This window comes from Mirounga leonina, unplaced genomic scaffold, assembly GCF_011800145.1.
Source record: "Mirounga leonina isolate KUSES-001 unplaced genomic scaffold, KU_Mleo_1.0 Mir_91, whole genome shotgun sequence".
Lineage (NCBI taxonomy): Eukaryota > Metazoa > Chordata > Mammalia > Carnivora > Phocidae > Mirounga > Mirounga leonina.
The window spans coordinates 45,009,997-45,033,955 of NW_023270839.1; the positions used below are offsets into that span (position 1 = coordinate 45,009,997).

Here is a 23,959-nt window from a genome sequence, read left to right on the forward strand (position 1 = left end):
CAGAGTAAGACTGAGGCTTGGGGGTGGCCTTTCATTGCTGCTGTGGTCCGGTGCCAGGCTGGCTGGGCCAGAATCAGCGAGGCAGTGCCTCAAGCATATATTCGTGGGCCCTTTCCCTCCCTTCCCACTGGAGTGAGGCCTGGAATCTGTATTTTTAAAAGATCTTATTTATTTATTTATTTGAGAGAAAGATAGAGAACATGAGCTGGGGAAGGAGCAGAGGGAGAAGGAGAGAATGTCAAGCAGACTCCGCACTCAGCACAGAGCCCGATGTGGGGCTCGATCTCACGACCCTGAGATCATGACCTTGACCTGAAATGAAGAGTAAGATGCTTAACCAACTGAGCCACCCCGGCACCCAAGAAAATCTGTATTTTTAACAAATCACTTAGTGGTTCTTCCTCTCAAGTCACCCAACTGATCATATCCTCGTCAAGCTCTGGTTCTGGCCTAAGGGTTGTCAAAAACATCTCAGTGCCAAGTCCTTTATGGAGACAGCTGGTGTTGCTGGACGCCTACACGGTTCTGGCTTGGGGGCCACCAGCAGCCTGGCTTCCAGTGCCCAAGGAGACAGCCTTCCCCGGCCTGTTGGCTTCTCACTGATTGTCAGAGCTCAGCCCACCCTGTCCGTCCACTGGGCCTTTTTTCCCCACCAGTTTCTACCACATTCTGCTTCCCATAGCTTCCTGCTCCATATGCTTTGGTTCAGGCTGCAGCAGGGTTATGACCACCCAGGAGTTTGTACCAGCAGCCTCGCCTGAATGTCCTTTATCACACAAGAGATGCTTTTCCTTCCACCTGGTTTTATTCCTCCCTTCGTTCCTTCCTCTTCAAAAGACCTGGTGTTTCTGATATATACCATAGATTTCTTTATAAATTCTTTAGGACTTTGAGCTACCTTATTAGCAGTTTATTCCAGAGACTTCTTATACACAGGGTTTTTAATATTTAAGGGGCCAGATTCCTTTTCCTCTGATTATTAAAACACACACACACACATACCCCACACTTAAATAAGAGTATACTTAGGTTTTAAAAAGTTAGATCATGCTTTATCCATGATTTGAATTAGAGATTCTGATCTTATTATTATATTTCATATTTATTTCATGTCACATTTATAAGTAAGAAAGAGATAAACCACAGGGAGCTGGATATTTTCTTTGAGTCATTTAGTATATCAGAATTACCTGGATAATTTGATAAAATATAGATTCCTGGACCTCATCCCAGACTTACTGACCATCCTTGGGGGAGGGACCCAGGACTTTGCATTTCCCGTGAGATCTCTGGGTGATTCTTTTGCATGCTAAAGGCTGGGAGCTGTGGCATTAGATGGTGGAGAGAATTTAGACAAGATGGGAAGGACACTGAAATGCAGCCTGGTGGCCACCAGACCACTTAGCCCTAACTCCAGCCTCTGCCCTCACTGGCTGTGTGGGTTCTTCTGTGCCTCAGTTTGCTCATCTGTGAAAAATCTGCAAAACTATCAGAGTGGCCTCATTGGTCACTGTGAGGATTAAAGTGTAATATGAGGATTAGTAAGTGTAATATGTTTAAAGCATCACCTGCGCATGGTAAGGATTCTGTACATGTTTGCTGTGAATATTACCCCATGTCTGGGAATGGCACGAACAAAGTCAAACAGATGGAAATGGATGGCCTTTGTGGGGGAGGCGAGCAGACCAATTTGTCAGGAGCAGAAGGTTTCGGTTAGTGGTTTTCAAATTATGGTGCAAAAACTTAACCTGGGGAGCTTGTTAAAATTTTAGTGTCCTTCCAAAGATTCTGATTTAGTAAACTTGGAATGAAGCCTTGAGATCTGCATTTTAAATTTTTGATGCAGGTGATCCGCACAGTTTCAGAAACACTGCTTTTGGTGGAGAAGGATTGGCATTTAAAGTTGGAGAGGTCTTCTGGGACGGGACTAGAGCTATGAAAAGATGCAGACACTAACTGCATATTTAATATCTGTTTTATTAGGTGTGTCCAGAAAGCAGTAGAAGCATCCGGGAGGTCCAGTGCGCATCCTACAACAACAAGCCGTTCATGGGCCGCTTCTATGAATGGGAACCATTTGCAGAAGGTAAGACTAGACCCAGCCCTGTCCAGAGGAATTATTCTTGTCTGTTCCCCAACCCTGTTCCCTTCTGCCTGATGCTGGAGGAATTGGTGTGATCCTGATTCAAGCGGCAATAGGGAGCAAAGTATGGCCCCAGGACGCAGGAGAGCCTGCAGGTAGTCTAGCTCAGAGGCATTGATAGAAAAGAGCAGCATCTGAGGATCACCGGGTGAGGGGGACAGAACAGCATTTGAGGAACTGGGGGGAGCGAGACGTTCAAACCAAGGTTGTGAGGATTGAGTGGGGACAGTTTCCCTTTTCCTTGGTTCCTGCTCCAGCCTTGTGTGGTGGCTTCAGAGGACATGTAGGGTTGTAAAGTTGCCAGTTGTGTGTGTGTGTGTGTGTGTGTGTGTAGGGGGCCGGGCCTCACATGCTGTTTCCAAAGCTGAAATGCCATAGGTAGGCATTGGTATCAAGGTTCCTGCCATTTCAAAATCGCAGCAGGTCTGATTTTGAAAGAACTTGGTAATACTGCTCTGGATCCCAGAGTCACTTTTCTTAGTTGAAACCAAAGTGATGACATGCCTTTTGAACAGAGAAGTATTGAATTCCGGGAGATTCCTTCCATCCCAGAGAAAGTGGTCTCCAAAGAGGGGAAGGGTCAACCAAAACTTGGGGCATTAAATACTGGTGGCCAAGTTGGCCAGAAGTGGAGAGTCCAGCCACTCTCAGTGTCCACTGTCGGCCCAAGGCAGTGGCTGGGACCCCGGTATTGGCCAAAACCCAGAGTGCAAAGTACTGTGGTCACGTCTAGGAGCTGGAGAATATGTCCTGGGAGAGGGCTTCATAGTGATTTCATCACAAAACCCATGCCTGGGGAAGCCAAACTGTGGGAAGTCGGGTCTCAGTGGGGACCCTGGAGGAAGAGGGAGGCATTGATTGCTGCTCTGAAATTGGATGCAAGATGGTTTTTGTCTGTATATTTTCTTCAGAGGAGAATCTGTAGCTTCTCGCAGATTCTCAAAGTGGTCCCATGACCTCAAAACTGTTAAGAACTAACTTGACTAAAAAATTGGGGTTACCAGATCCAAACAGGAAGGAAGAAGAGATGAAACATAGTCAGTTGGACACAAATGTGAGGCTGGCTGGGAGGCTAGAGGGCAAGCTCAGGAGGGATGCCTAAAGTGAAGTTTTGATGCCATGAATCAGAGCTTGGCTGTGGCCCTTTTCATCCTAAAAAGCATTGTGTTAAATCCAAATCCTGATTTGGATCCCAGAACAGGAAAAGGGCATGGGTGGGATACCTGGTGAAAGATGCTTGAAGTATATAGTTACATCAACAGTATTGTCCTTGTGTGACTGTCTTAGTTTTTATAAGTGTACCATGGTTTTATAGGATGTTAACATTAGGGGAAGCTGGGTGAAGAGCATACAGGAACTCTGTGTACTATCTTTGCAACCATTCTAGAAGTCTAAAATGATTCCAAAATAAAAACATGTTTTAAAAGGCATTGTGCTCCCAGTTAGCTAGATCTTATATGCATTCTGATGAAGATAAAATCTAAGATTTGCTTTATATGGGTGAGTAAGAGTGTCCCGGATTGAAACCTTGTGCTTCCTGGAACCTCAGAAGGTGTCCCTATCTAGAGACAGGGTTACTGCAGATGGAAGGTGTTGAGGTCCTACCAGAGTAGGGTGGCTCTTAATCGAGTAGGACTGATGATCTTATAAGAAGAAAGGACACAGACTTCCAGGGAGAGCGCCAAGTGACAATGAAGGGAGAGATTGGAGTACTGTGTCCACGAACCAAGTAACACCAAGGATTGCCAGCAACCACTAGAAGTTAGAAGAGGCAAGAAAGGATCCTGGCATAGCACATGGCCTGCCAACATCTTGCTTTTGGACTTCTAGCCTCTAGAACTAAATTTCGGAGTGTATATTTCTGTTGTTTTAAGCCGCCAACTTTGTGGTATTTTGTCATGCAGCCTTAGGAAACTCGTAGAAAGAGGAAAGAACTAGGTTCTGGATTGACTGAGGTCTGCCCACGTGAGTAGATCAGAAAGTGGGGGTGGTCTGAGCAGTAGCAGGGGTTGCCCAGAGAAGTGAGGCACGAATCTACAGTAAGTGAGCATTTGACAGATCCAGGTCTACCTGAGTCTGTGGTTCTCAGCCCTAGCTGCTCGTTAGAATCATCAAGGAACCTTCTGGAAATACTGACGTCTGGGCCCCGCTCCCAGAGATTGTGATTTCATGGTCTAGGAGGCAGCCTGGGCAACAGGATTTTTCTAAAGATCCCAAGTGATTCTAATGGGTAGCTGGGGTCAAGAACCTCTAATCCCAGGAGAAGGCAGGACCCCATAAGCGGTGGTGGCTCTAGCCTAAATTAAGAGACAGAATCGTGGCTGCGTTTATAAACTGTGAGATACATTGTTGTGTCAGAACAATGGTGGTTCTCAGTGAACATTTGGAGAAGTAACCCAGGCCTTTGTCTGAGCCACACCCTTGCATATTTATTGGGGTGGATAATAGCTGCTTTATTGGGATTACCTGGGAGGAAGGGCGAATTCTTCCAGCGATGAATACTCCATTGTTTTGCCTGGAGTTGAAGCGTATGGCTGGACCTTGTCTGCATAGTTTGGGCTGGTCATCCACCATCCATGTCTGTCCAAGGCCCCCTGCTCCTGTCAGGCCCTCATAGATTCGGGTCTCGTGTCCAAAGCCCTGTGTATTGCAAAGAACTCTTGTGCTAAAGTTTTCATGTATTAACAGCTATGCTCTCTGCACATCTACTATTGTCTGGTTTATGTTTGATTCTGCCTCTTCTGTTCTTTGGTTTGCCTTGATTTGTGCTGGACTTGAAGTGTGAGGCCTGTGAGATTTTTTTTTAATACTTGCTTTAACGTATGTAGACAGAGAGAGAATAGGTCGATAGTATAATAATAAGGTCCTTATACTTACCACTTAGTTTCAACAGTTATCAGCTCATGGCTGATCTTTTTTCTATATACCGCACCCTCTCTTCCCCACCCAGATTATGGGGAACTATTTGAATTCACATTATATGGCACTATTCCTTGGTAGATATATTAACTAGAAGTCTTGGTTGTGAATGACAGAAACCCAGTGGAAAGTGGGGATTGGGACACAGAAAAACAGATTCTTCAAAAATCGTTATATACTTCTTGATCATAAGCCATAAGATTTTGAGAACCAACTAGAATTGTGGTATTTTACAAAGTAAAGGAAAATGCAAAATAGCAGCAGTTTAGAGAAATCAACTACTGTCTACGATGTGTTACTCGGTCTAGAAGATTCAGCATTCTTTGAAAATATTTATCGACATTAATATGTCTCAGGTGCCCAGGAGAGGAGGAGCCCATGGTCCCTGATATTGTATTTACTTTGACTTTGTTTCCATGGTTCTTTCTGCTGCTAAGATTGTTTTCTTGATTTTGTCCTTCTTCCTCTTAAATGACTCCCAGGCTGACCTGCGGGAGGAAGACGCTCTTCATGCTTCTGTAGGGTGTTCAGGCTTCCCGGCTGGATTTTGCATTGGGCTCTTGGTTTTGTTTGGACACCTAGTGCTATTCGCATGCCCCTGCTTAGAGAAACAGCTGTACCCACTCAGTCCAATGCCACAGAGAATAGTAAAAGCAGAGTACACTCTGATAAACACATTCATTTTACCACATGCCTCATCTTCGGCCTTTAATCACATTTCCTGGATATGGCTTTCTCTCCTGAGATAATGCCTCTAGGCATTTTTCTCATACCCCCTAGACCTAAGACTGTAGAGATGATGGCGTCGGAATTAGGGTGTCCACACATTTCTGTGTGCCCCAGACAGCAAAGGTTTATGCCTGTCGCCCAGTCCCCTTTCACTCTCAAGACCATTTTGGACAATAAATTATGCTGCTGGCCTAGCTGGCATGGGCCGCATTAATAGGAAGACTCTGGTGTAGGTGCTGACAGTGGGGAACATGGTACCTGTTTTCATGCCTAGGCCACTGGGCCTGGGTAGCATTAGAGGCCAGGCTTTTGCTGGGTCCCTGTGGGCTACCCGTAGGTATCAGTCTTCATCCATAAATCAGGAGACAGCTTGGTGTGTGGGTAGCTTAAGTCTATTTTGTGGCCCTGAGGGCTGAACTCAACAGAGGGGAAATCTAAAAGCCAGAGGTGGGGCGGAGTTAGAAGTTGGAGGTTGCTGACCGGTCATATGAGCAGGCTGCGCTATCCCTTAGTATTGCCTAGATTATGCGGCAGTAACAAAGAACCCCCCAGTCCCAATGACTTCACGAAGCCAAGGTTGTCTCTTGCTTGTGCTACCTGTGTAACGGAGTATGTGTTCTGCTCATTCGGAGCCCCAGGCTAACAGAGGTTGCCTATCACCTTATGCTCCCATGGAGGTGGGGACAGGGGAGAAGTGAATCACCATGGATTCTTAAAGCTTCCGCCAGAAGCCATCCCTGTTGTTTCTGCTCCCATCTCATTGGCCAAAGCAAGTTTCCTGTCACACTGAACTTCAAGGGCAGCAGGGAGGTGCCATCCTGCCATGTGCTCAGAGGAGGAGAAATGAAATATCCGCAACCTGCCCTCATGACTAGCACAGGCAGGAAGCTGCGACAAAATCCCTCGAGTGCCTTCTTTAGACATCCAGGGGACTTTGATCAGGCTGCTTGCAAGACTAGATTTTGCTCCAGGGAAATTAAAGGTGCCACACAGCCTCTCATGGGCACAGGGCCCCGAGCCATTGAGCTCAAGTTCTTCCCCTTGAGTAAAGCTCAGAGGCACAGAGATGGAACGGTGCCACCCAGGTGCCCAGCTGTGCTCTTGCTTCCTCCGCTAGCCCCGGAGGCTGCCCTGGCACGGACATCACGTTCAGGCATGGGACAAGGGCTGCCAGCTAAAAACACTCACAGTGTTATCAAAACTGTGGGACATGAGGCGGGAAGGCTTGGGACCAAGTCCTGCTGGACCCGGGATGAGGATGCTCATGTTTTAATCAAGCAGCTTCATTCCCAGGTACCTGGCATGCTCACCTCCATAGCCCACCCCTCCTGCAGAGTCTGTAGTCATTATGAACCTTTCCATGAGGACAGGATAGGCCTTAGGGAAACAAGAAGAGTGTTCCAGTGATACCCTAACAAGATTCACTCTCGGGCTCTCTTATACACGGCTAGGAGTAACTGGCAAGACTAGTGTATATTTGGTGTATGAGTATATCATTGAGGACAAAGAGAAATCCCGAGGGCAACCTCTTTGTGAAAACAAAAACAATGATTTCGGTTTTATACATGTTGAGTTTGAATGAATGGTAGCAAGATGCCGAGCAGAAAGTTGGGGATGAGATACTGAAATGGAATGATTGTTGACCTATATTTGAAGTCATTGGACTTGGTGTGATAATTAAAGCCACCGCAATGGATGAGACCTTCAAGAGAGTATAGAATCATAAGGACAATGACGTCAAGGAGGCAGCTTTGCAGTATGTCCACATTAAAGAAGCAGGGGAAAGAGGCTCAACCATTAAAGAGGGTTGTTAAGGGAAGGCATCATAATGCTATGGTTTCATCCCTTGTATTAATGAAGTCTACCATGCTTTATAAAGTTCTCTTATTATATACACCACAATGAGGATCAAATGAGATAGTAGAAACTGCTTGTCTTTATTGAGCACTTACTGCATGCCAGGCACAGTTGTAAGTGCTAGCTCATTTAATGCTCACAATAACCCTGTGAGGTGGGTCCTATTGTCAGCCTCATTTTACAGAAGAAGCAGAGGTACAGAGGGGTTAAATAACTTGCCCTGGGTCGCCCAGCTAGCAGGGGATAGAGCCAGGTTCAAACCCCAGAGTCTGGCTATGGAATCTCTCCTGTCAATGTGTGTGGAAGCCAAGAGAAGGATTTGTACAGTTGTGAGCATTTAAGACCAGTTTTGGGGTACCTGTTTTCATGGTAAAAATTAACTGAGTAATTAAAGTTTAGCTTTTCTTAAAAAGCAAGAAAGGAGAGAGAGAAAGAGACAGAGAATGAATGCTGGTTAACACAGCCGAACACAGCAAGAGGTCAAAGAGAGAATGAGAAGTGAGAAAATAAAACCAGGGTGGGCTGTTGAGAACACGACCGGGAATTTAAAAAAAAGAATTGCCATGAAAAAGTCATATTGAGAGTGTTTGCTAGTTTCAGGGGAGAGAGAAAGGTTTGTTTAGAATGGTTGAGAAACATGGGTGTGTGCAGATGGAAAGAATGAAGCTGTTGGAGAGGGAGTTGGGGTTAATAGAATGGTATGTATGAACCTATCCTGTTCTAAAAGAAAAATAGGCATTTTCTTTTTCCCCTGCAGAAAGTATATTATTGTTTCTCTGCAAAGTATTATACTAAGAAAGCTTCTTCAGCATTTAATAAAAATTCATTTATTCAAGAGAAATGAAAGCAGTCATATGTCCATAAAAAAGATTTATTTAAGAATGTTCATAGCTGCTGTTTTCCTAATAGGCCCAAAGCTGGAAACAACCCAAATATCTATCAACGGGACACTGAGTAAACAAACTGAAGTATGTTCATACAATGGAGTATTACTCAGCAGGAAAAAAAGAACACCCTACTGATATGTATAAAAACCTGGATGAATCTCAGAAACATGAAGTTGACCAAAATAAAGAGTACATTCTGTCTGATTACATTTACATGATGTTCTAGAACAGGAAAAATTAGGCAGGGGCGATAGAAATCAGAACAGTGTTTGCCTATGGGAGTGAGGAGGGGTCAGCTGGAAAGGGACATGATGGAACTTTCTAGAATGAAGTGATGTTCCTTTCTCTCTCTGGTCGCTCTCTCATTTTATTTTTCTTACCCTTTCTTCCTGACCATGGAGGAACAAGAGAATTTTACGGAGAATAGACTCAGATGCATAGGATCATTTTTAGAAACATCTAGAATCATAGGACTTTGTTGGGCCCGGAAATCCTCAGATAGGTCCAGAAGTTAGACATCTGTATTAGTTAATATTCTTTTTTTTTTTTTTTTTGCAAGCAACAGACACTGATTTTGGCTAAGTCAAAACAAAAGGGTTTTATTGGAAGCTTATCCAGGAGGTCAGAGAATCAACAGGAAGTGTGCAGAACCAGGCTTGGTGAAAGACAGAAATTGAGGAAACTCTGGGGGTCCAGGTGGACAGAACTGATGGTCTTCTTTGTGTGCTACTGCTGCATTGGATAAGTTCCAACAGGTTTCTCCATCCAAGATTCAAAACCCTGGCAACAAGTAAGAGCTCAGTTAGCTTGGTGTAAGCCACATTCTTCCTTCTTGGCCTGAGGGGTGAGGGGGTGGGTCCCCTGATTGACATTCCCACCAAGACTATACACAGTGGGGGTGGGGATTAATTCCCGAAAAGGAAATCCGGATGCTGAACCACAAGAATGGAGGGTGGATCCTGAATGGTCCCAACCAAGGTACATAACAGAAACTCATGACAAGTCAGGGTACCCACCTGGCTTGTCAACTCTCATTTCATCCATAGGCTCACAGGGCTTCTTAATACCTTTGAGGGATTATTGGAATTGGAATATAACATACGGGTATCACTCTTCCATTTTTCTTGTGGTGTTTACATTTCTAAAGATTTCTATAGATAGACCCCTTTAGGTATGTGTGACCTGTACCTGTGTGGATCCCCCTTGCTCCTGGACATTCTGCTAGCATGATTCAAGTTGACCAGGGAGCATTTACACAGGGGCTTGGGAAGAGAGGCTGGGTTTCCGTGGGTACCACCCCACTGCGCCCTGTGTCGGATGATCTCAGGGAGAAGTGAAGTGTTAGCAATGACTCTTCCCACCACCCCTGATCTCCACAGTCTGGGTTACTGGGCTAGCCTTCCTGCTCCCCTGTAGAATTATGTGCAAGCTTCTGGCATCCACACTGTGTTTCTCTCTCTCTCTCTCTGAAGAGTAAGGAGAATGTAGGAATGGCTCACATAGGAATCACACCTCTCAGTTCGTCTTTTCCCTGGGCAATTTAAGATTTCGAAAAGGAAAGACTGAGGGAGAAAATCATCCCTGCTGGAGGGTATTCTGGAAAGTGTAAATGATTCCTGTAAAAGCAGTTTCTTTCCTGGCACTTGAACCAGTGTCATTCTAAGTAATTAGTAAAGAAGAGCCTCAGGATAGATTTCAACATCTAGTGAGCAGATTCATCTAAACATGAAATAACTTTAAGGATTTAAAACCTAGTGTGGAGGTTAAACCCATTGCAAAATATTAAATATCGAGACTCGATCCTGTTATTTCCCACTTCCCCAAAGCTCAGTTTTCCACAAAGACTGCTTCCGTCCTATGGTGTGGCTGGTGGGGGTGGGCGAGATCAGGTGTCTCTGCTGTGTTCCTATTCTACAGATGTAGGAACTGAGTCTAAGGGATGGACAGTCTGCCCCAGGACGCAGAATCACATAGAAGGATAAGATGAAACAAGAACTTACATAACCACAGCCTGCTGAGCTGAGAGTAATGCCTTGCCTCAGGGGCTCCAGAAGAATTTCTCGCTCTGCTCTGTGTAACCAAGCCGGGACAGATCTGTTTCCTTTATAAACAAACAAATGTGTTTTTACATCAAGACTACCAAGACTTCTCCAGGAAATCCTGGGACTCGGTCTTCATCCCTTGTGCCCCCTGAGCAGAGGGCTCTTATAAATCTGTAGGGACGTGTCCCGAAGGAGCAGTCGGGACATTTTGTTGCACCTTGTGTGGATATCAAGAAATTAGTTTTGGGCAGACATGGAGAGGTTTTTAGAGTTAGAGGGTTTAGAGCTAGAAAGTAATCAGTGAATATGCAATTTATACTTAAATTGCAAATTCAGCCTGTCCTTCACGTATTTATCGAAGAAATTCTCCCCTTATCTGCATAGCCCCTCCCCCACAACTATTAAACCGCAACCGTACCTGTGTGTCTCCGTTTTCTTAGAAATCTCAGTGAGAACATTCCATGGGTCAGTGGGCCTCGTTTACAAAGGATTAAAGGAAAAATCTGTTGTATATCTGCGGTTGGGCGGGAAGAAGGGAGAGAGCATGCATCAGCGCCTCCTGTTTTTACCCAGTCGGCTTTACCTGCCTCCTCCTACTGCCTACCCTACCTCAACGCACTCTTGTGTGTTGCCACCATTGTTTACCTTGGGATGATATTTACTGCCTGGCTACCCTTTGGGACCGCAGTGAATGAAAGGCCCAGTTTCCCCCTTCAGATACTTGAAAGCAGCCGTCTTGTCCCCCGGGGACCTTGCGTGAGCAGCCCGCTGAATACTTGTTTCCTTCCATTGATCCCCTGTGTATCAGGGCATGCTCTTTGTTTATCAGTGTGGCTGTTCTCTTTAGAAGATAGTACGCGAGTCCTACCAAGCAGGTCCCCCAGCCGGTGCCGGCTCTGGCCGAGTGTAGCTGTGCCGCGGGGGACTCAGGAACGAGGGGCGTCACTGGGATTGCTTAGTGATGTCTTGCACAGGCACGGGAAGGGAGATGGCCACACATATGCTACCTTTTTGCCGTCTGCATCCGTTTTTTCAGTCTTTCGGATTGTGGCTACACAGGTGTCAGTTAACCCTTTTAGTTGCTTGAAAGTTTGGGATGAGTCCCCACTGAACAGAGATCCCTGAATGATTCGTACAGTGCACCAAGCATTGCCTAGGCGTCGCTACCAATGCCTGTGTAAACCTTCTGTAATCAGGGAAATGATGCAAATAAATATGATGAACACATAACATGGTATGCTGTCTCTAAAATATGTTCACATTTAACAAGTAAATAAAAACCAAACAACAGGTGGTAACTAGTTATAATTTTCCAAAAGAAGACTTTAGGATAGCTGTCATAGTTGCGGGCAGGCCTGATTTCCAGAATGATCCTTTATTTTTTTAAAATTATTTTTTAAAGATTTCATTTATTCATTTGAGAGAGAGAGGGAGAGAGAACACGAAGGGGGGTGCAGAGGGAGAAGCAGACTCCCCGATGAGCAGGGAACCTGATGATGATGATGATGATGATGATGATAATGATGTGGGGCTCCATCCCAGGACCCTGGGATCATGACCTGAGCCAAAGGCAGATGTTTAACTAACTGAGCCACCCAGGCACCCTCCAGAATGATCCTTTAAATTAGGGATTCCTTCAGGGGTGCAGGGTATCTAGAGGTGGAGGGATTAAGTCGGGAATAATTTCTAAAAACAGGATTGCCTGATATCTATGTATTAAACAGTTTTCATTCTGCTTTTGGAATTGTACTTCCTGTCTGCGTCTGAGGCTGTATCTCCTCCAGCAAAACAAAATTGCAATAGAGGCAATTATTTGTATCTGGATTACCCTGCTTCCAAACCCAGCTATCTTCAGCCTGAACTGTGGAGAGCACTTCTCATTAGATCCTGAGTTCACATGCATCATTGTCGCACCTCTTCCCTGCAAACCCAGGCTGCAGTAACAGCTCGCTATTGGAGGTCCTTTCAATCTGAATACTTTGCCACTGAGTATATCCTGGGATATGTTTCTCTTTAAGATTACTGACTGTGGTATATATCATCACCCTGAAATATAAGGCTTTTGTTCATTCACAGCCATTTCTGTTCACTTGGGAGAGATGTCTGGATTTTTTACTTGTCCCTCTCTTTTCTGTTCTGGGACTGACACTTCTCCATTCTTGCCACCAATGGCATCCAGTGATCTCTGGGCAGCCCACTGAGGAAGACACACTTTCCTGGGCCTGTTGTGCTGGGACTAAGACAGTGAGGTTCTGTAGGTCCCCCAGAGCAAAGCCCAAGGAGTCATCACTACTTTGTGGTATCAGATTCCTCCTGTTCAGCTCACCCTTCCATGGGCCATGATTAGTTTTTTTTTTTTTTAATCTGGATTTTTTCATTCTCTGCTTTGAGGTGTTCCGATACACACCCGCCACCACCACCACCCCCACCAGCAACCCCTGTGAAGAAACCATGTCATCCTGTGTTGACAGACTTGTGTTTGGATATGTTTAAATGGCTCAGAAGTAAAACAAGGGAAGGCCTGGTATGGATTCTAGTTTGGAACTAAAGACTGCAAAAAGCAGGGAGCAGTTTTGTAAATGGAAGTGAATAACTGAGCAGCAGCTTTGGAGCTGGTCAACAGAATTTCCAACTCAAGATTGCTACTTGGTAATTAATAAGAAAGGTTCAGGAAAACAAAGTTCTGCGTTATGCTCAGTTAATTTTTTTCCTCTTAAACCTTGCTACAGACAGCATTTCAGCATGGAGGCAAGGAGAAGGGTGAGTGGTTCCAGGTTGGGGAGGAGGAGACTGAATGGCAGTAGGTTAGGGGTGGAGAGAGCCAGCCCAGGCAGGGGTCAGAGGCGCGAGGCAGACAAGCCGTGTCCTGAGTTTAGTGAGGCCAGAAGTCAGCAGCAGACGGAGCAAGAGACTAGCAGGGCAACCATAGATTCCACGTGGTTACTGAATTAACTTTTGTTTTAAAATTTTATGGAGGGAGCCATAATTTATTGGACTGAGTCAAGTTTTGTCCAGGGGAGTGATGTGAAGTTAATCCCTGATGTGGGTTAACCCCTGAAACAGTTATCATCTCAAGTCATGCTCTAACAAATGATGTTTGTTTTCGTTTTTTTTTTTTTTTTAATTGAGCTGCCTGTTAAAAATGGGTCAGATGTATACAGGACAGTGGAACTTTTGGTTTGGGGGAAAACTTACAGGAACTGGGATGAGGTGTCTGCTGTGATCATGAGGCCTGCCTGTCATGGGGAGGGGGGTATATGGAGGGGAGGGCTCTTGCCTTCCAGTCAATACAGGTTACCTCTTGATGCCAACAGTTAGAAAGGGGAAGCATATCAGATGCCTACAGCCCACATTCCACTTGTCCTTAAGATTACGCAAATACTCATCATGTAAGAGCTTGGGCCCTTGTCCGTTGAGCATGTAGCTGTGGGCGGCGTGGTGTACTCAGTAGGGCCCCATCCATCAGGCGTGATGCCTTGTCCTACACCCAGTTGCCATGTTTGTTTAAGCGGGCTCTAGAGGTTGTATAGAGAGAGGGAGCAACCTGCTCTCAAACCCTTGGTGAGAAATGTTACCTTTAAAAAACCCTTCATGGGGCGCCTGGGTGGCTCAGTCGTTAAGCGTCTGCCTTTGGCTGGGGTCATGATCCTGGGGTCCTGGGATCGAGCCCCACATCGGGCTCCCTGCTTGGCTGGAAACCTGCTTCTCCCTCTCCCTCTGCTGCTCCCCCTGCTTGTGCTCTCTCTCTGTCAAATAAATAAATAAAATATTAAAAAAAAAAAAAAAAGCCCTTCAGCATGTTCTTAGGATTCAGAGGAGGACTGAAGCCACTGACATTTACGATGGTTATCATTCTTCTTCCGTGTCTGTGCTCATGACGTCTCCAGGCGGGGAGGGCCGAGGGGCGTCTGGGGTGTCAGCTCCCACCCTGGCCCCCTGGACCTCTGGGGCCTTTGGAATCAGCTGGTGTGCCGTCCTGCCTCACGGGGCCTGGTGAGGGCTGTGCAGGGGCTACCCAATGAAACTGTGCCTCGGGACTGGACAAGCAAAGTCAAGTTCACACAGAATAGGAAGGTGCACTTTTTCTCCTTTAAAAAATTTTTTTGCTGCAACATGTTGGCATTAATTTATGCAGCCACCTTTTGTTCTGTGTGAGAAATAGCCTTGGGGCAGCAGGAAGAGCAGTGGGCAGAGGAAACAGCCCAGAGGCACCACCCCCAGCCTCCTTGGGCCACAGTAAGAAGTTACTGCCTCCCCTTGTGAGGATTCGGTGACATGATGTGTATAAAGCACATGTATAAAGCTACTGATCACCGAGTGCCTGCTTCGTGCCCGGCATCCTCCAGGTGGAGTCTAGAAAGGTGAGGAGTATGGGGCACATGCAGATGTCAGAAAGGGCATTCCAGGCAGAGGGACTAACGTGAGCAAAGATGCAAGAGCAGAAAAATACAGAAAATGTGCGGGGGAACATCAGGGAGTGTAATTTGGCTGGAGCGAAGGATGTATAAAGGGAAGAAGTGCAGGAGAAGGTTGGGCTAGAAGTTTGGGGCCAGATTATGGAGGGCCTGAAATAGGAGGCTAGGGAAATTGGACTTCATTTTACAGGCAGTGAGGAGCTATTGGGGTTTTTAAGCAGGGGAGTAACTTGATCAGAGCTGAGCTTCAGGAAAATTAATCTGGCAGCAAAATGCTGGAACAAGAAGGGGTATAAATAAATAATTTGAAAATCTGGCAGTAGCATTTTCAAATATGTTCTGAAACGTATAAGCTGTATATTTTGAAATGATAATGTCTTTCTTGTTCTTCCTCCCGACCCCCCCACCCCGCATAAAAAATTAGCTAATTTTTTTTTTCATTCTCTCTTTTCTTTTTTTCATTTCTCTTTCTGTGTCATTCACTCAGGCTTTCCTTTTGTCCTGCTTGTTTTTCATGGTTAGTGGCATTTGGGGGCGTTCAACTCCAGCCAGAGGCAGAGAGTCCCAGGAGAGTGTTTTGAGAAGGTCCAGCTGCCGGGCTCTGTGCCCAGTGTACCAACTGTGACTGGGTTCCATTCTGAAGGCAGAGAAACCATCCAACCGATTTTCACCATCCCCAACCACACAAAGTATAGGTATTTTGAATGAATAGGCAAATTCCTGTCATTCATGTGGCCAAGGTTCCTATAATCGCATTTTCTGGACTCATCACCATAAAGCTCAGCAGAGTTGTGAAACTCTTGGGTTAGCAAGAACAGTGGGATTTGTATGGGTTCTGTAGATATGACCCGCACTCTTGCCCAAGCAAACTTCATAAATGTGTTTAGATCCTAGGTGTTCATGGATTTAACTTGTAGGTTTGTGACTCTCTGTGAGTTCACCTGAGGGTCTATGGCACAAAGTTTGACTGAGATAATTGGCTCTAAAAAGTCTGTCTTGCAAGATGCATGTACAGAGAAGGGGCATTTAGCTTTGCTGTTCACTACTTACTTGTGCACTGGCAATAATGCTCATTAATTAATTAGAATTTTTTTTTTTCGTGAGAAATGGCAGCCAAGTGAGAGACACCTCAAGTGAAATGTGAAAGTGTGATTCATTTGTAGTGTGTGCATAAGGCTCGGAACAGAAAATTTATACGACTCTCCATGGAAATGTGATTTCGCAAGAAAGCTAGGAGCCTCTATAAACATTTCTGTATTTGTGAATCTGGGAATTCAGGAAGGTTCCGGATGTGTGCCTCAGGAATGTCAAGAGTCTGCTGTAATCCAAATTCACAAAACAGATAAATTATTGAGTGACTATTCAGATTGCAAAACGATTTTTCATTTTATTAACTATTTATTGCTTGCTTACCTTAGCAAATGTAGTTAATATTTGATTTACAGAAATTCAGTGTATACAACTGTTTCTGGATACATGTATTATGTTAAGTGGAATCTCATTTTCATAGCATTAGGAAATTTTAAGATACTAATTTCTCCACTTAAAAAATTAATTTGCATAGATGAAAGGTATTTGTTCCATAATTATCCATTTGTTTTTTACCACAAGGAATTTTGCATTGATGATTCTAATTTTCAAAGCTGTTTAATAACAAAGGTTCTTATTTGTTAGTCTCAGTTATTACTATATTCACTGTCTTTTGGTTTAGGCCCATGTAGAATAGCCTTTAAAACCCTGACTCTGATGGTTACTTGCTCTGGGACCAAAGGCCTCAGATTCTCCATCAAGAAAATGGGGATAATAGTAGTATCCCCTCAAAGATCTTTGGAAAGATTAAGTGACATCATCTTGCACCCAGTTGGTACTCAGTGAATGTTAGCTATTATAGTATTACTCTTATTTTTCCAGTCCTAGAGATGAAATCAGTTTACTCAAGCTGAGCAGTTATTTCCAAGTGAGTGTTTTTCATCCAGCTTCTGTTCTGTATTGAAACTATTGTACATTTCCCCAAATGAGGAAGTTTTGGGCATCTCACTTAAACTTCTGGTGTCTAGCAGTATCAGGAGATCCTGTGTTATCTGGTGCTTGGATTAAAGTGCTTTAAAGGTTCACTGATTTATGGTATCCCTATGCAACCGTAGCATAGCCCGAGAAAGAAGGAAAAGGGGGCGAAGGGGGAAGAAGAGAGGAACATGTGTTACTTTTATGTAAATGTTAGGTTGCTCCCGGTGTTTGTCACTGTCTTATTTCCAGCAATAATCCCTTGCTGGTGCAGTGGGGCCTTGGTTCTGACATCAAATCTAGCTCTGCTCCTTGACTTTGAAGGTCTGTATAGTCTAACACCCACAGCTAACCCACAATTGCTTTCCTACCATTCCCACTCTAACCAGGCGATCACCATGAACTTGCTCATGTATTGACTCCACCTGGGGTTTTCTCCAGTTCACATTCACTTCTCCAAATTCCATCTGGCCTTCAGGACCCACTCATACCTTATCAGATCCATCAAGCCTTCCCTAACTGCCTTATTCCTCACTCATTTCTTCCTGAGTCAGCTTATGTTTCTTTTTCGGCCTGGGCCCCATAGCAGAGTAGCCTATTATAATTATTGGAAATCACAGCAGTAATTTCAAACACCCGCATCAAATTCTCTAGCCCTCATTTTCACTTGCTTATTTCTTTGGTTTTGCTACCAACCCTGTGAGGTAGGCAGGTCCGGTATTTTCAGCCCCTTCTGTACATGATTACTTGGCCAAGCCCATACAGCCAGTGAGACACTTAAACTCACCCTCTCTACCAGGCCGATTTCCCAAACATGGTTTTACAGCACTTGTTTCCTGTTTGTTAATATCATCTCTTTAACTAGTCTGTAAAACTCTTATTTATTTTTTCCATTTATTTGAGAGAGAGAGAGAGCAAGCAGAAGGGAAGGGGCAGAGAGAGAGAGAATCTCAAGCAGACTCCCCGCTGAGCATGGAGCCTGTCTTGGGGCTTGATGTCATGACGCTGAGATCATGACCTGAGCTGAGATCAAGAGTTGGACACTTAACCCACTGAGCTACCAAGGTGCCCCTAGTCTAAAACTCTTGATGTCAGGGGAAATGTCTTCTACTGCTGTACCTCTGAATAGCATTTGGCCCTGTATCCAGCTCACTAAAGACTTGGTGCTTAATAATAGTAATATTTAGCAAATGCTTATTATGTGGCAGGAATCATGCTGAGCTTCTCTACAGGCAGTGTCTGACTTAGTCCTCAGAATGCCTCCATCATCTAGGTGCCATTATTAGGTTTAGGTTCAGAGAGGTTTAGCAATTTCCTAAGATCAGATAGATTAAAGAACTAGTAAATAGCTTTAACTCATCACAAAGATCGCTGTTACCATGGGAGGGTTTTTCTGGTATGTTTTATTTATTTATATATTTTTAAAAGATTTATTTATTTATTTTAGAGAGAGAGCAAGCACGAGATCACAAGCAGCCGGGGCGGTGGGGAGGGGGGTGGCCAAAGGGAGAGAAGCAGACTCCTGGCTGAGTGCAGAGGACACGGGGCTCCATCTCATGATCCTGAGATCACGACCTGAGCCAAAACCAAGAGTCGACTGCTCAACCAACTGAGCCACCCAGGCGCCCCTGGTGTGTTTTATTTTTTTAAATTCAGACGTCTCTATAGCTTACCATTGATGAAAATAGGGAGATACTATTGTTTGGATATTTTAAAATTTGTATTGCTATATGAATGCTAATGCTGTATAATAATAGGTTCTGGGTCCAGAGAGCTTCTCCCTCTTTCTTGGTGTGATAACATTTTGAAAGCAGAAACTCATACAAATAAATGCTGGGGTACTGTGTAGAGGGGGCGATGCCCAGAATGTTGCCAAAGAAGCAGTTCCATGCTACATTTTCAGGCTGCTAGTGATAGAAGTTTCAGTAAGCATTTCTTCTTGCTGGGAGTTCTATAATATTGTGGACCCAAAGCATTTTTGAGGTCAGTAATGGAAATAACTGGTGTTCTTTGTTTTGACCATTAAGGTAAATAAACTATCTCAAAGACACATAGTCTCTGGGATCCATGCTCTTCATATAACTCAGACTTTTTTTTTACTAGAGCAGTCAGCTCTGCCTTGCAGTGGTTGAGTTGAGAGATTTCAGACATGAAAAAAATTTCCTAAATAAGTCAACTTGTGAATATGAAAATAATTCAGGGTATCCAGGTCTTTCCCTTTATTTTGAGAACAATTATTCCTCCATTAAGAAAAACAACAATATTGGGGCGCCTGGGTGGCTCCGTGGGTTAAGTGTCTGCCTTTGGCTCAGGTCATGATCCCAGGGTCCTGGGATCGAGCTCCGCATCGGGCTCCCTGCTCAGCGGGAGGCCTGCTTCTTCCTCTCCCACTCCCTCTGCTTGTGTTCCCTCTCTTGCTGTCTCTCTCTGTCAAATAAATAAATAAATAAAATCTTTAAAAAAAAGAAAAGAAGAACAACAATATTAAGTTCAAGAACACTAGCCATGATCTATTTTCCCCTCCCCCTGTAGCTGGGATTCAACTAGGTAACAGAGCAAGCTTTCGGGTGTACTTTTTATTGCAGTGTGTCTAGAAAATTGAATAGTCAGCCACTGAGTGCATTTCTTTCTTTCCTTTTAAGAGTGTGTTGTTCTCTGTGGAAGCCCCAGCAGTTTGGGGCACATTCACCAGCCCCCATCCTGGCTGCCATTCTCAACGTTAGGCACAGTCTCTGTGTTTTCAGAGACGTGAGCACCATCCTTACTATGAATGGGATGGAACGAATGGAACGGAATGCTATAATCTTACCTTATTAAAAATCACTTTTTCAGATATCCCACAGCTAAGCATTTTGCACTTTAACAAGCCTTTACAATGACATTATTAACAAACCATTTTATAGAAACAATTAAATGCACTAATCGTTCATGCCAAACTTCTCAGCTGGCTGGAGAGTCCCTTCATTGCTCCTTCACTTGTGTCTGAAATGTGTCATTTGGTAATACTCCTGGTTTTTAGCCTGGCTATCTCTTTTTGATCCAAACAAGAAAAGTTTATGTGTATATATCAGGGCATCCCCAACATGCTCTTCACGGAGCTCCTAAGGTGTTTCTGAAACTGACCCCGAAGGAAACGTCAAGCAACTTAGTGCTTCACGAATCAGGTTTTCCAACGGATTGTTCCAAATCCCATCTTCTCCATTAAATTGAAAAAAATCTGGGGTGCCTGGGTGGCTCAGTCAGTTGAGCATCCGACTCTTGGTTTCGGCGAAGGTCGTGATCTTACAGTCCTGGGATCGAGCCCCGCAGCAGGCTCTGCGGTGTCTGCTTCAGATTCTTTCTCCCTCTTCCTCCCCCTCAGCTTCTCCCCCCCTCATGAGCAGGTGAATTTGTGTGCTCTCTCTCAAATAAATAAATAAATAACATATTTTTTAAAATCCTAGTGATTTTTCTTCAAAAACTTGCATAGTTTTAAAAATAAATATCATTGCAAGAAATTGTTTTCATGCAGCTGAAATTCATATTTTTTCCTACCACAATTAAAAAAAAAAGCGCCCATTTGTATCTCTGAGTATGCAATGGTATACTTTCATTTGACATATACATAGGAGGCATTGTTAAAATTTGACATATATATATAAAGGCATCCTTTGCATTTTAGATTGATTGTGACCTATTTGCTGTAAGTTGGGTTTGGGATCATCCTGTTATTGTTGTTGTTTTGCTATTGTTATTATTATTTCTTGTCGATTTTATAGTGAGAAAATCTCAACTTGTGTTGATTTCAAATCATTTTGATCTGAAAAACTTCCAGGTTTTTTTTTTAAGATTTATTTATTTATTTATTTGAGATAGAAGGAGAGTGAGCATGAGTGGGGGGAGGAGCAGAAGGGGAGGGAGAGGGACAAGTAGACGCTGCGCTGAGCACGGAGCCCGATACAGGGCTCAGTCCCATGACCCTGAGATCATGACCTGAGCCGAAATCAAGGGTCTGATACTCAACTGACTGAGCCACCCAGGCACCCCAAACCTCCAGTTTTTAACGAATGATTGCCATTTCTAGGGCCGTGTGGACTCTCATTTGAGAAGCATGACATTAAAGTCATAGTCACAATTAAATTAATACTAAAAATTGTGACTGCCTGGAAAGTATCCCAGAGAAAAGGAAATATTTAGGAAACAGGAAAAGTACCCTTTGGGTGGTTGAATACAGCAGTTTAAGATGCTTGTATTTACAGAGGGAAATGGAAGAAAGCTCAGCATCTTACAGAATACCGTGTTAATATTTAATATTTAGAAAATCATAATAGTATCCAAGAAAACTGAAAATAATATGCTTATTATCCTATAGTGTTTTTATATAATCCTGCAGGTCTAGAATTTTACCCATTGCGCTATCTGTAATAAGCATTATGGGATAATATTAATGTCCTTACATTCTTCTTTGATATGCATGAGGATATTTTTAAATTTAAATGTTTTATATCCAAAGCAGTTCCAGACAGTACCCGAAAAAACAATCAAACTTCATGTGGTGAAGAGAAATAGGAACATGTCCCTGGAAAACAGATAGATATAGACTATAAAAACAGCTTTGAGCGAGGCAAACATAACTTGTGGAAAATCGTCTCGCACGCTTTTGAAATTAGGACGAGCCTCCAGCCACATAGGAGGCAAGGACCACTGTGGGGTCAAATGCCAAGAGGATGAACTTGCATATTTCAGATGCTTCATATTTTGCGTTTGATGTTCTGAGCTGCTGGAGTTGGGTGCAGCCCTTAGATTGATAAACTGTGTTAGGAGATGTTGAGTTCAAGAAGAAATTTTTAACCCTTCTATGTTTAGAAATGGATGACTTCTGTGGCCAAGGGCTGATACGCTCCCTACAATCAAATCGGGAAAACGTTTTGAGAAGAAATCGACTCCCTTTCACCTTTGGGCAATTTTATACAATATATGCAGCACACCCCATAAATACAGAGAGGTTGCCTACAAAGTGTGCTAGGTGATACTTCCTACCGCAGATGCCCTCGTTTATGCCCAGTGAGACATACATAATGTTTAGAAAAAAACTGAACTCTGCAGTCCTGCCTGCCTGTTGGCTTGGTATTTACTAAAAGCAGTTCTGGGTTTTGATGATAAAAAGGAGCCAGTCCATAGTAAACACCTCATGTGGAAGGAGATAAAGACAAATCGGAAAATTTTTCTGTCTTGTCATTTTGATCCATTTTTGAAGAGGCATCCTGACGGCAACGAGGGAATGTCAGTTTGGAATTCATCCCTGTTGGATTTGGCAGATGTGAATAACTATTCTTTCCGAAGATCTAAGAAGTAAAAACAGCAACTGAAAAGCACCTCAGAGATTATCTTAAATCCCCCATTGTACAGATGGGGAAACTGAAATCCGGAGGTGTCTCAGAACCAGCCAAGGTCAAAGGGCAGGTGAGGGTGGGGGTTGAGAGTCAGAACAAATAGCTTGACTTCTCTTACCATCCCATCTCCTGTTGGTCAAGTCCAGCTAGAAGCCAAAGGGCAACGGCTCCCTCCTGAGACACAGAGCAGGGCAAAGAAAGGCTGAGAACGGGTCTGGGAAGGCAGACAGAGAATGACGAGCATATCTATTACGTCCTTAATGAAAAGAGCTCTTTTGAATGGAGAGTCAGCTCATTGAGTAGATTTCAGTATCTAATTAATCACAACAGCGTCTGCATACGTTTGAAATAGTGCCTTTGCTCATGTGTGAAATGTGTTATGGGCACATTCTGCTGACAGCACGTGGTAGAGTTCCTGTATTCAAGCTCCCCTTACCACAGTACCAGAACCTTCTAGGGGTCTGCAGGCTTCTGCATGGGGGATTCCTGCATAAAGAAATGAACACTTTCACTGGGCAAATCCCCACCTGGCATCGGTCTCTGTTTATCAGTGCTGCTTTTTGAAAATAAAATCAGCTCTGCCTTTTAACAAAATAGCTAAATATGACCAGAATTTTTGAATTAGGATTTCGATGGTGAGCCAGACACAATGTGAGACATCTCTTACCTTAGATCCACTTGGCCTTACTAACTTGAGGGTCTTGGCTCAGTCACTGCCATACCTGTCCCGCTGTGGACACCACCCAGCAGCTGCTAACCTCTCATCTGCCACCCTGGAGCTTCCTGTCGACTCTGAGGGGGAGACTCCCAGAGGCCCTCAGGCACTCCAGCATGTGCCACGGAAAATGTGGGGAGGTAGCATACTGAGAGTGAACCTCTCCTAATGGGAAATGGGCGTCCTCCTGAGACACGGCAGTTCATACTTCCTCTAGGGATCCGGTCCTGCGTGGTCCCAGGGTGAGTTGCCCTGGACAGCAGGCAGAGGTCAGCTTGGGAAGACACCCCGTCTCATTTTCTGTCTCTCCTTCCTTACCTCACTCCCCATATCCCTCCATCCCGAATAAAGTAAGTAGCTCTGCTTCAGGTAACCTAAGCCAGGGTAGGCACCAAGGCCATATCTTTGTGGGTCCCCTTTTGAGGTCCAGTTTTCAAAGGAACTAATTAAGCAACTGTTAAATGAGTATGGAGGACATTAAGAGGACCAATCAGAGACCTAATTATTATAAGTAACTGGATGCCTCTGTGACTCAGAAAACAGAACAACAACCATCTATCTTAAGAATAAAGAATAATAGAGGGTAGAGTTCTAAACCATCTGGCATTGCCTTACCCTGACAGGTTCTTAGCCCTTGTTTGGGGTCATCTTTTATCACAAGAACTGTCTCTTGCCTCCTCCTGACAGGGGATGAATGATGGGAATTCACTTTCCTATTTTTCTAGCTGGATGATCCCTCCCTGCCAAATAATCCAGAATAAGGGGATGGTGCCAGCGCACTGGGGGAGTACCCACACAGGCTGAACACCTCCTCACCCACCTTTCTCCAGAGCAGATATGCATCAGACCCCCCAAAATATTTACTAGTTCTTTCTT

The 23,959-nt window shown here is 44.3% G+C and overlaps 1 protein-coding gene across 1 annotated transcript in view; it reads left to right on the forward strand.

Annotated features, from left to right (window-relative positions):
• The window catches only part of THSD4 (thrombospondin type 1 domain containing 4), a 574,978-nt gene that overhangs the window by 127,296 nt on the left and 423,723 nt on the right, over positions 1-23,959 (forward strand). Inside the window, exon 7 of the mRNA XM_034994843.1 lies at positions 1,984-2,086. Coding sequence (XP_034850734.1) covers positions 1,984-2,086 — 103 coding nt within the window. The remainder of the gene's footprint in view (positions 1-1,983; positions 2,087-23,959) is intronic.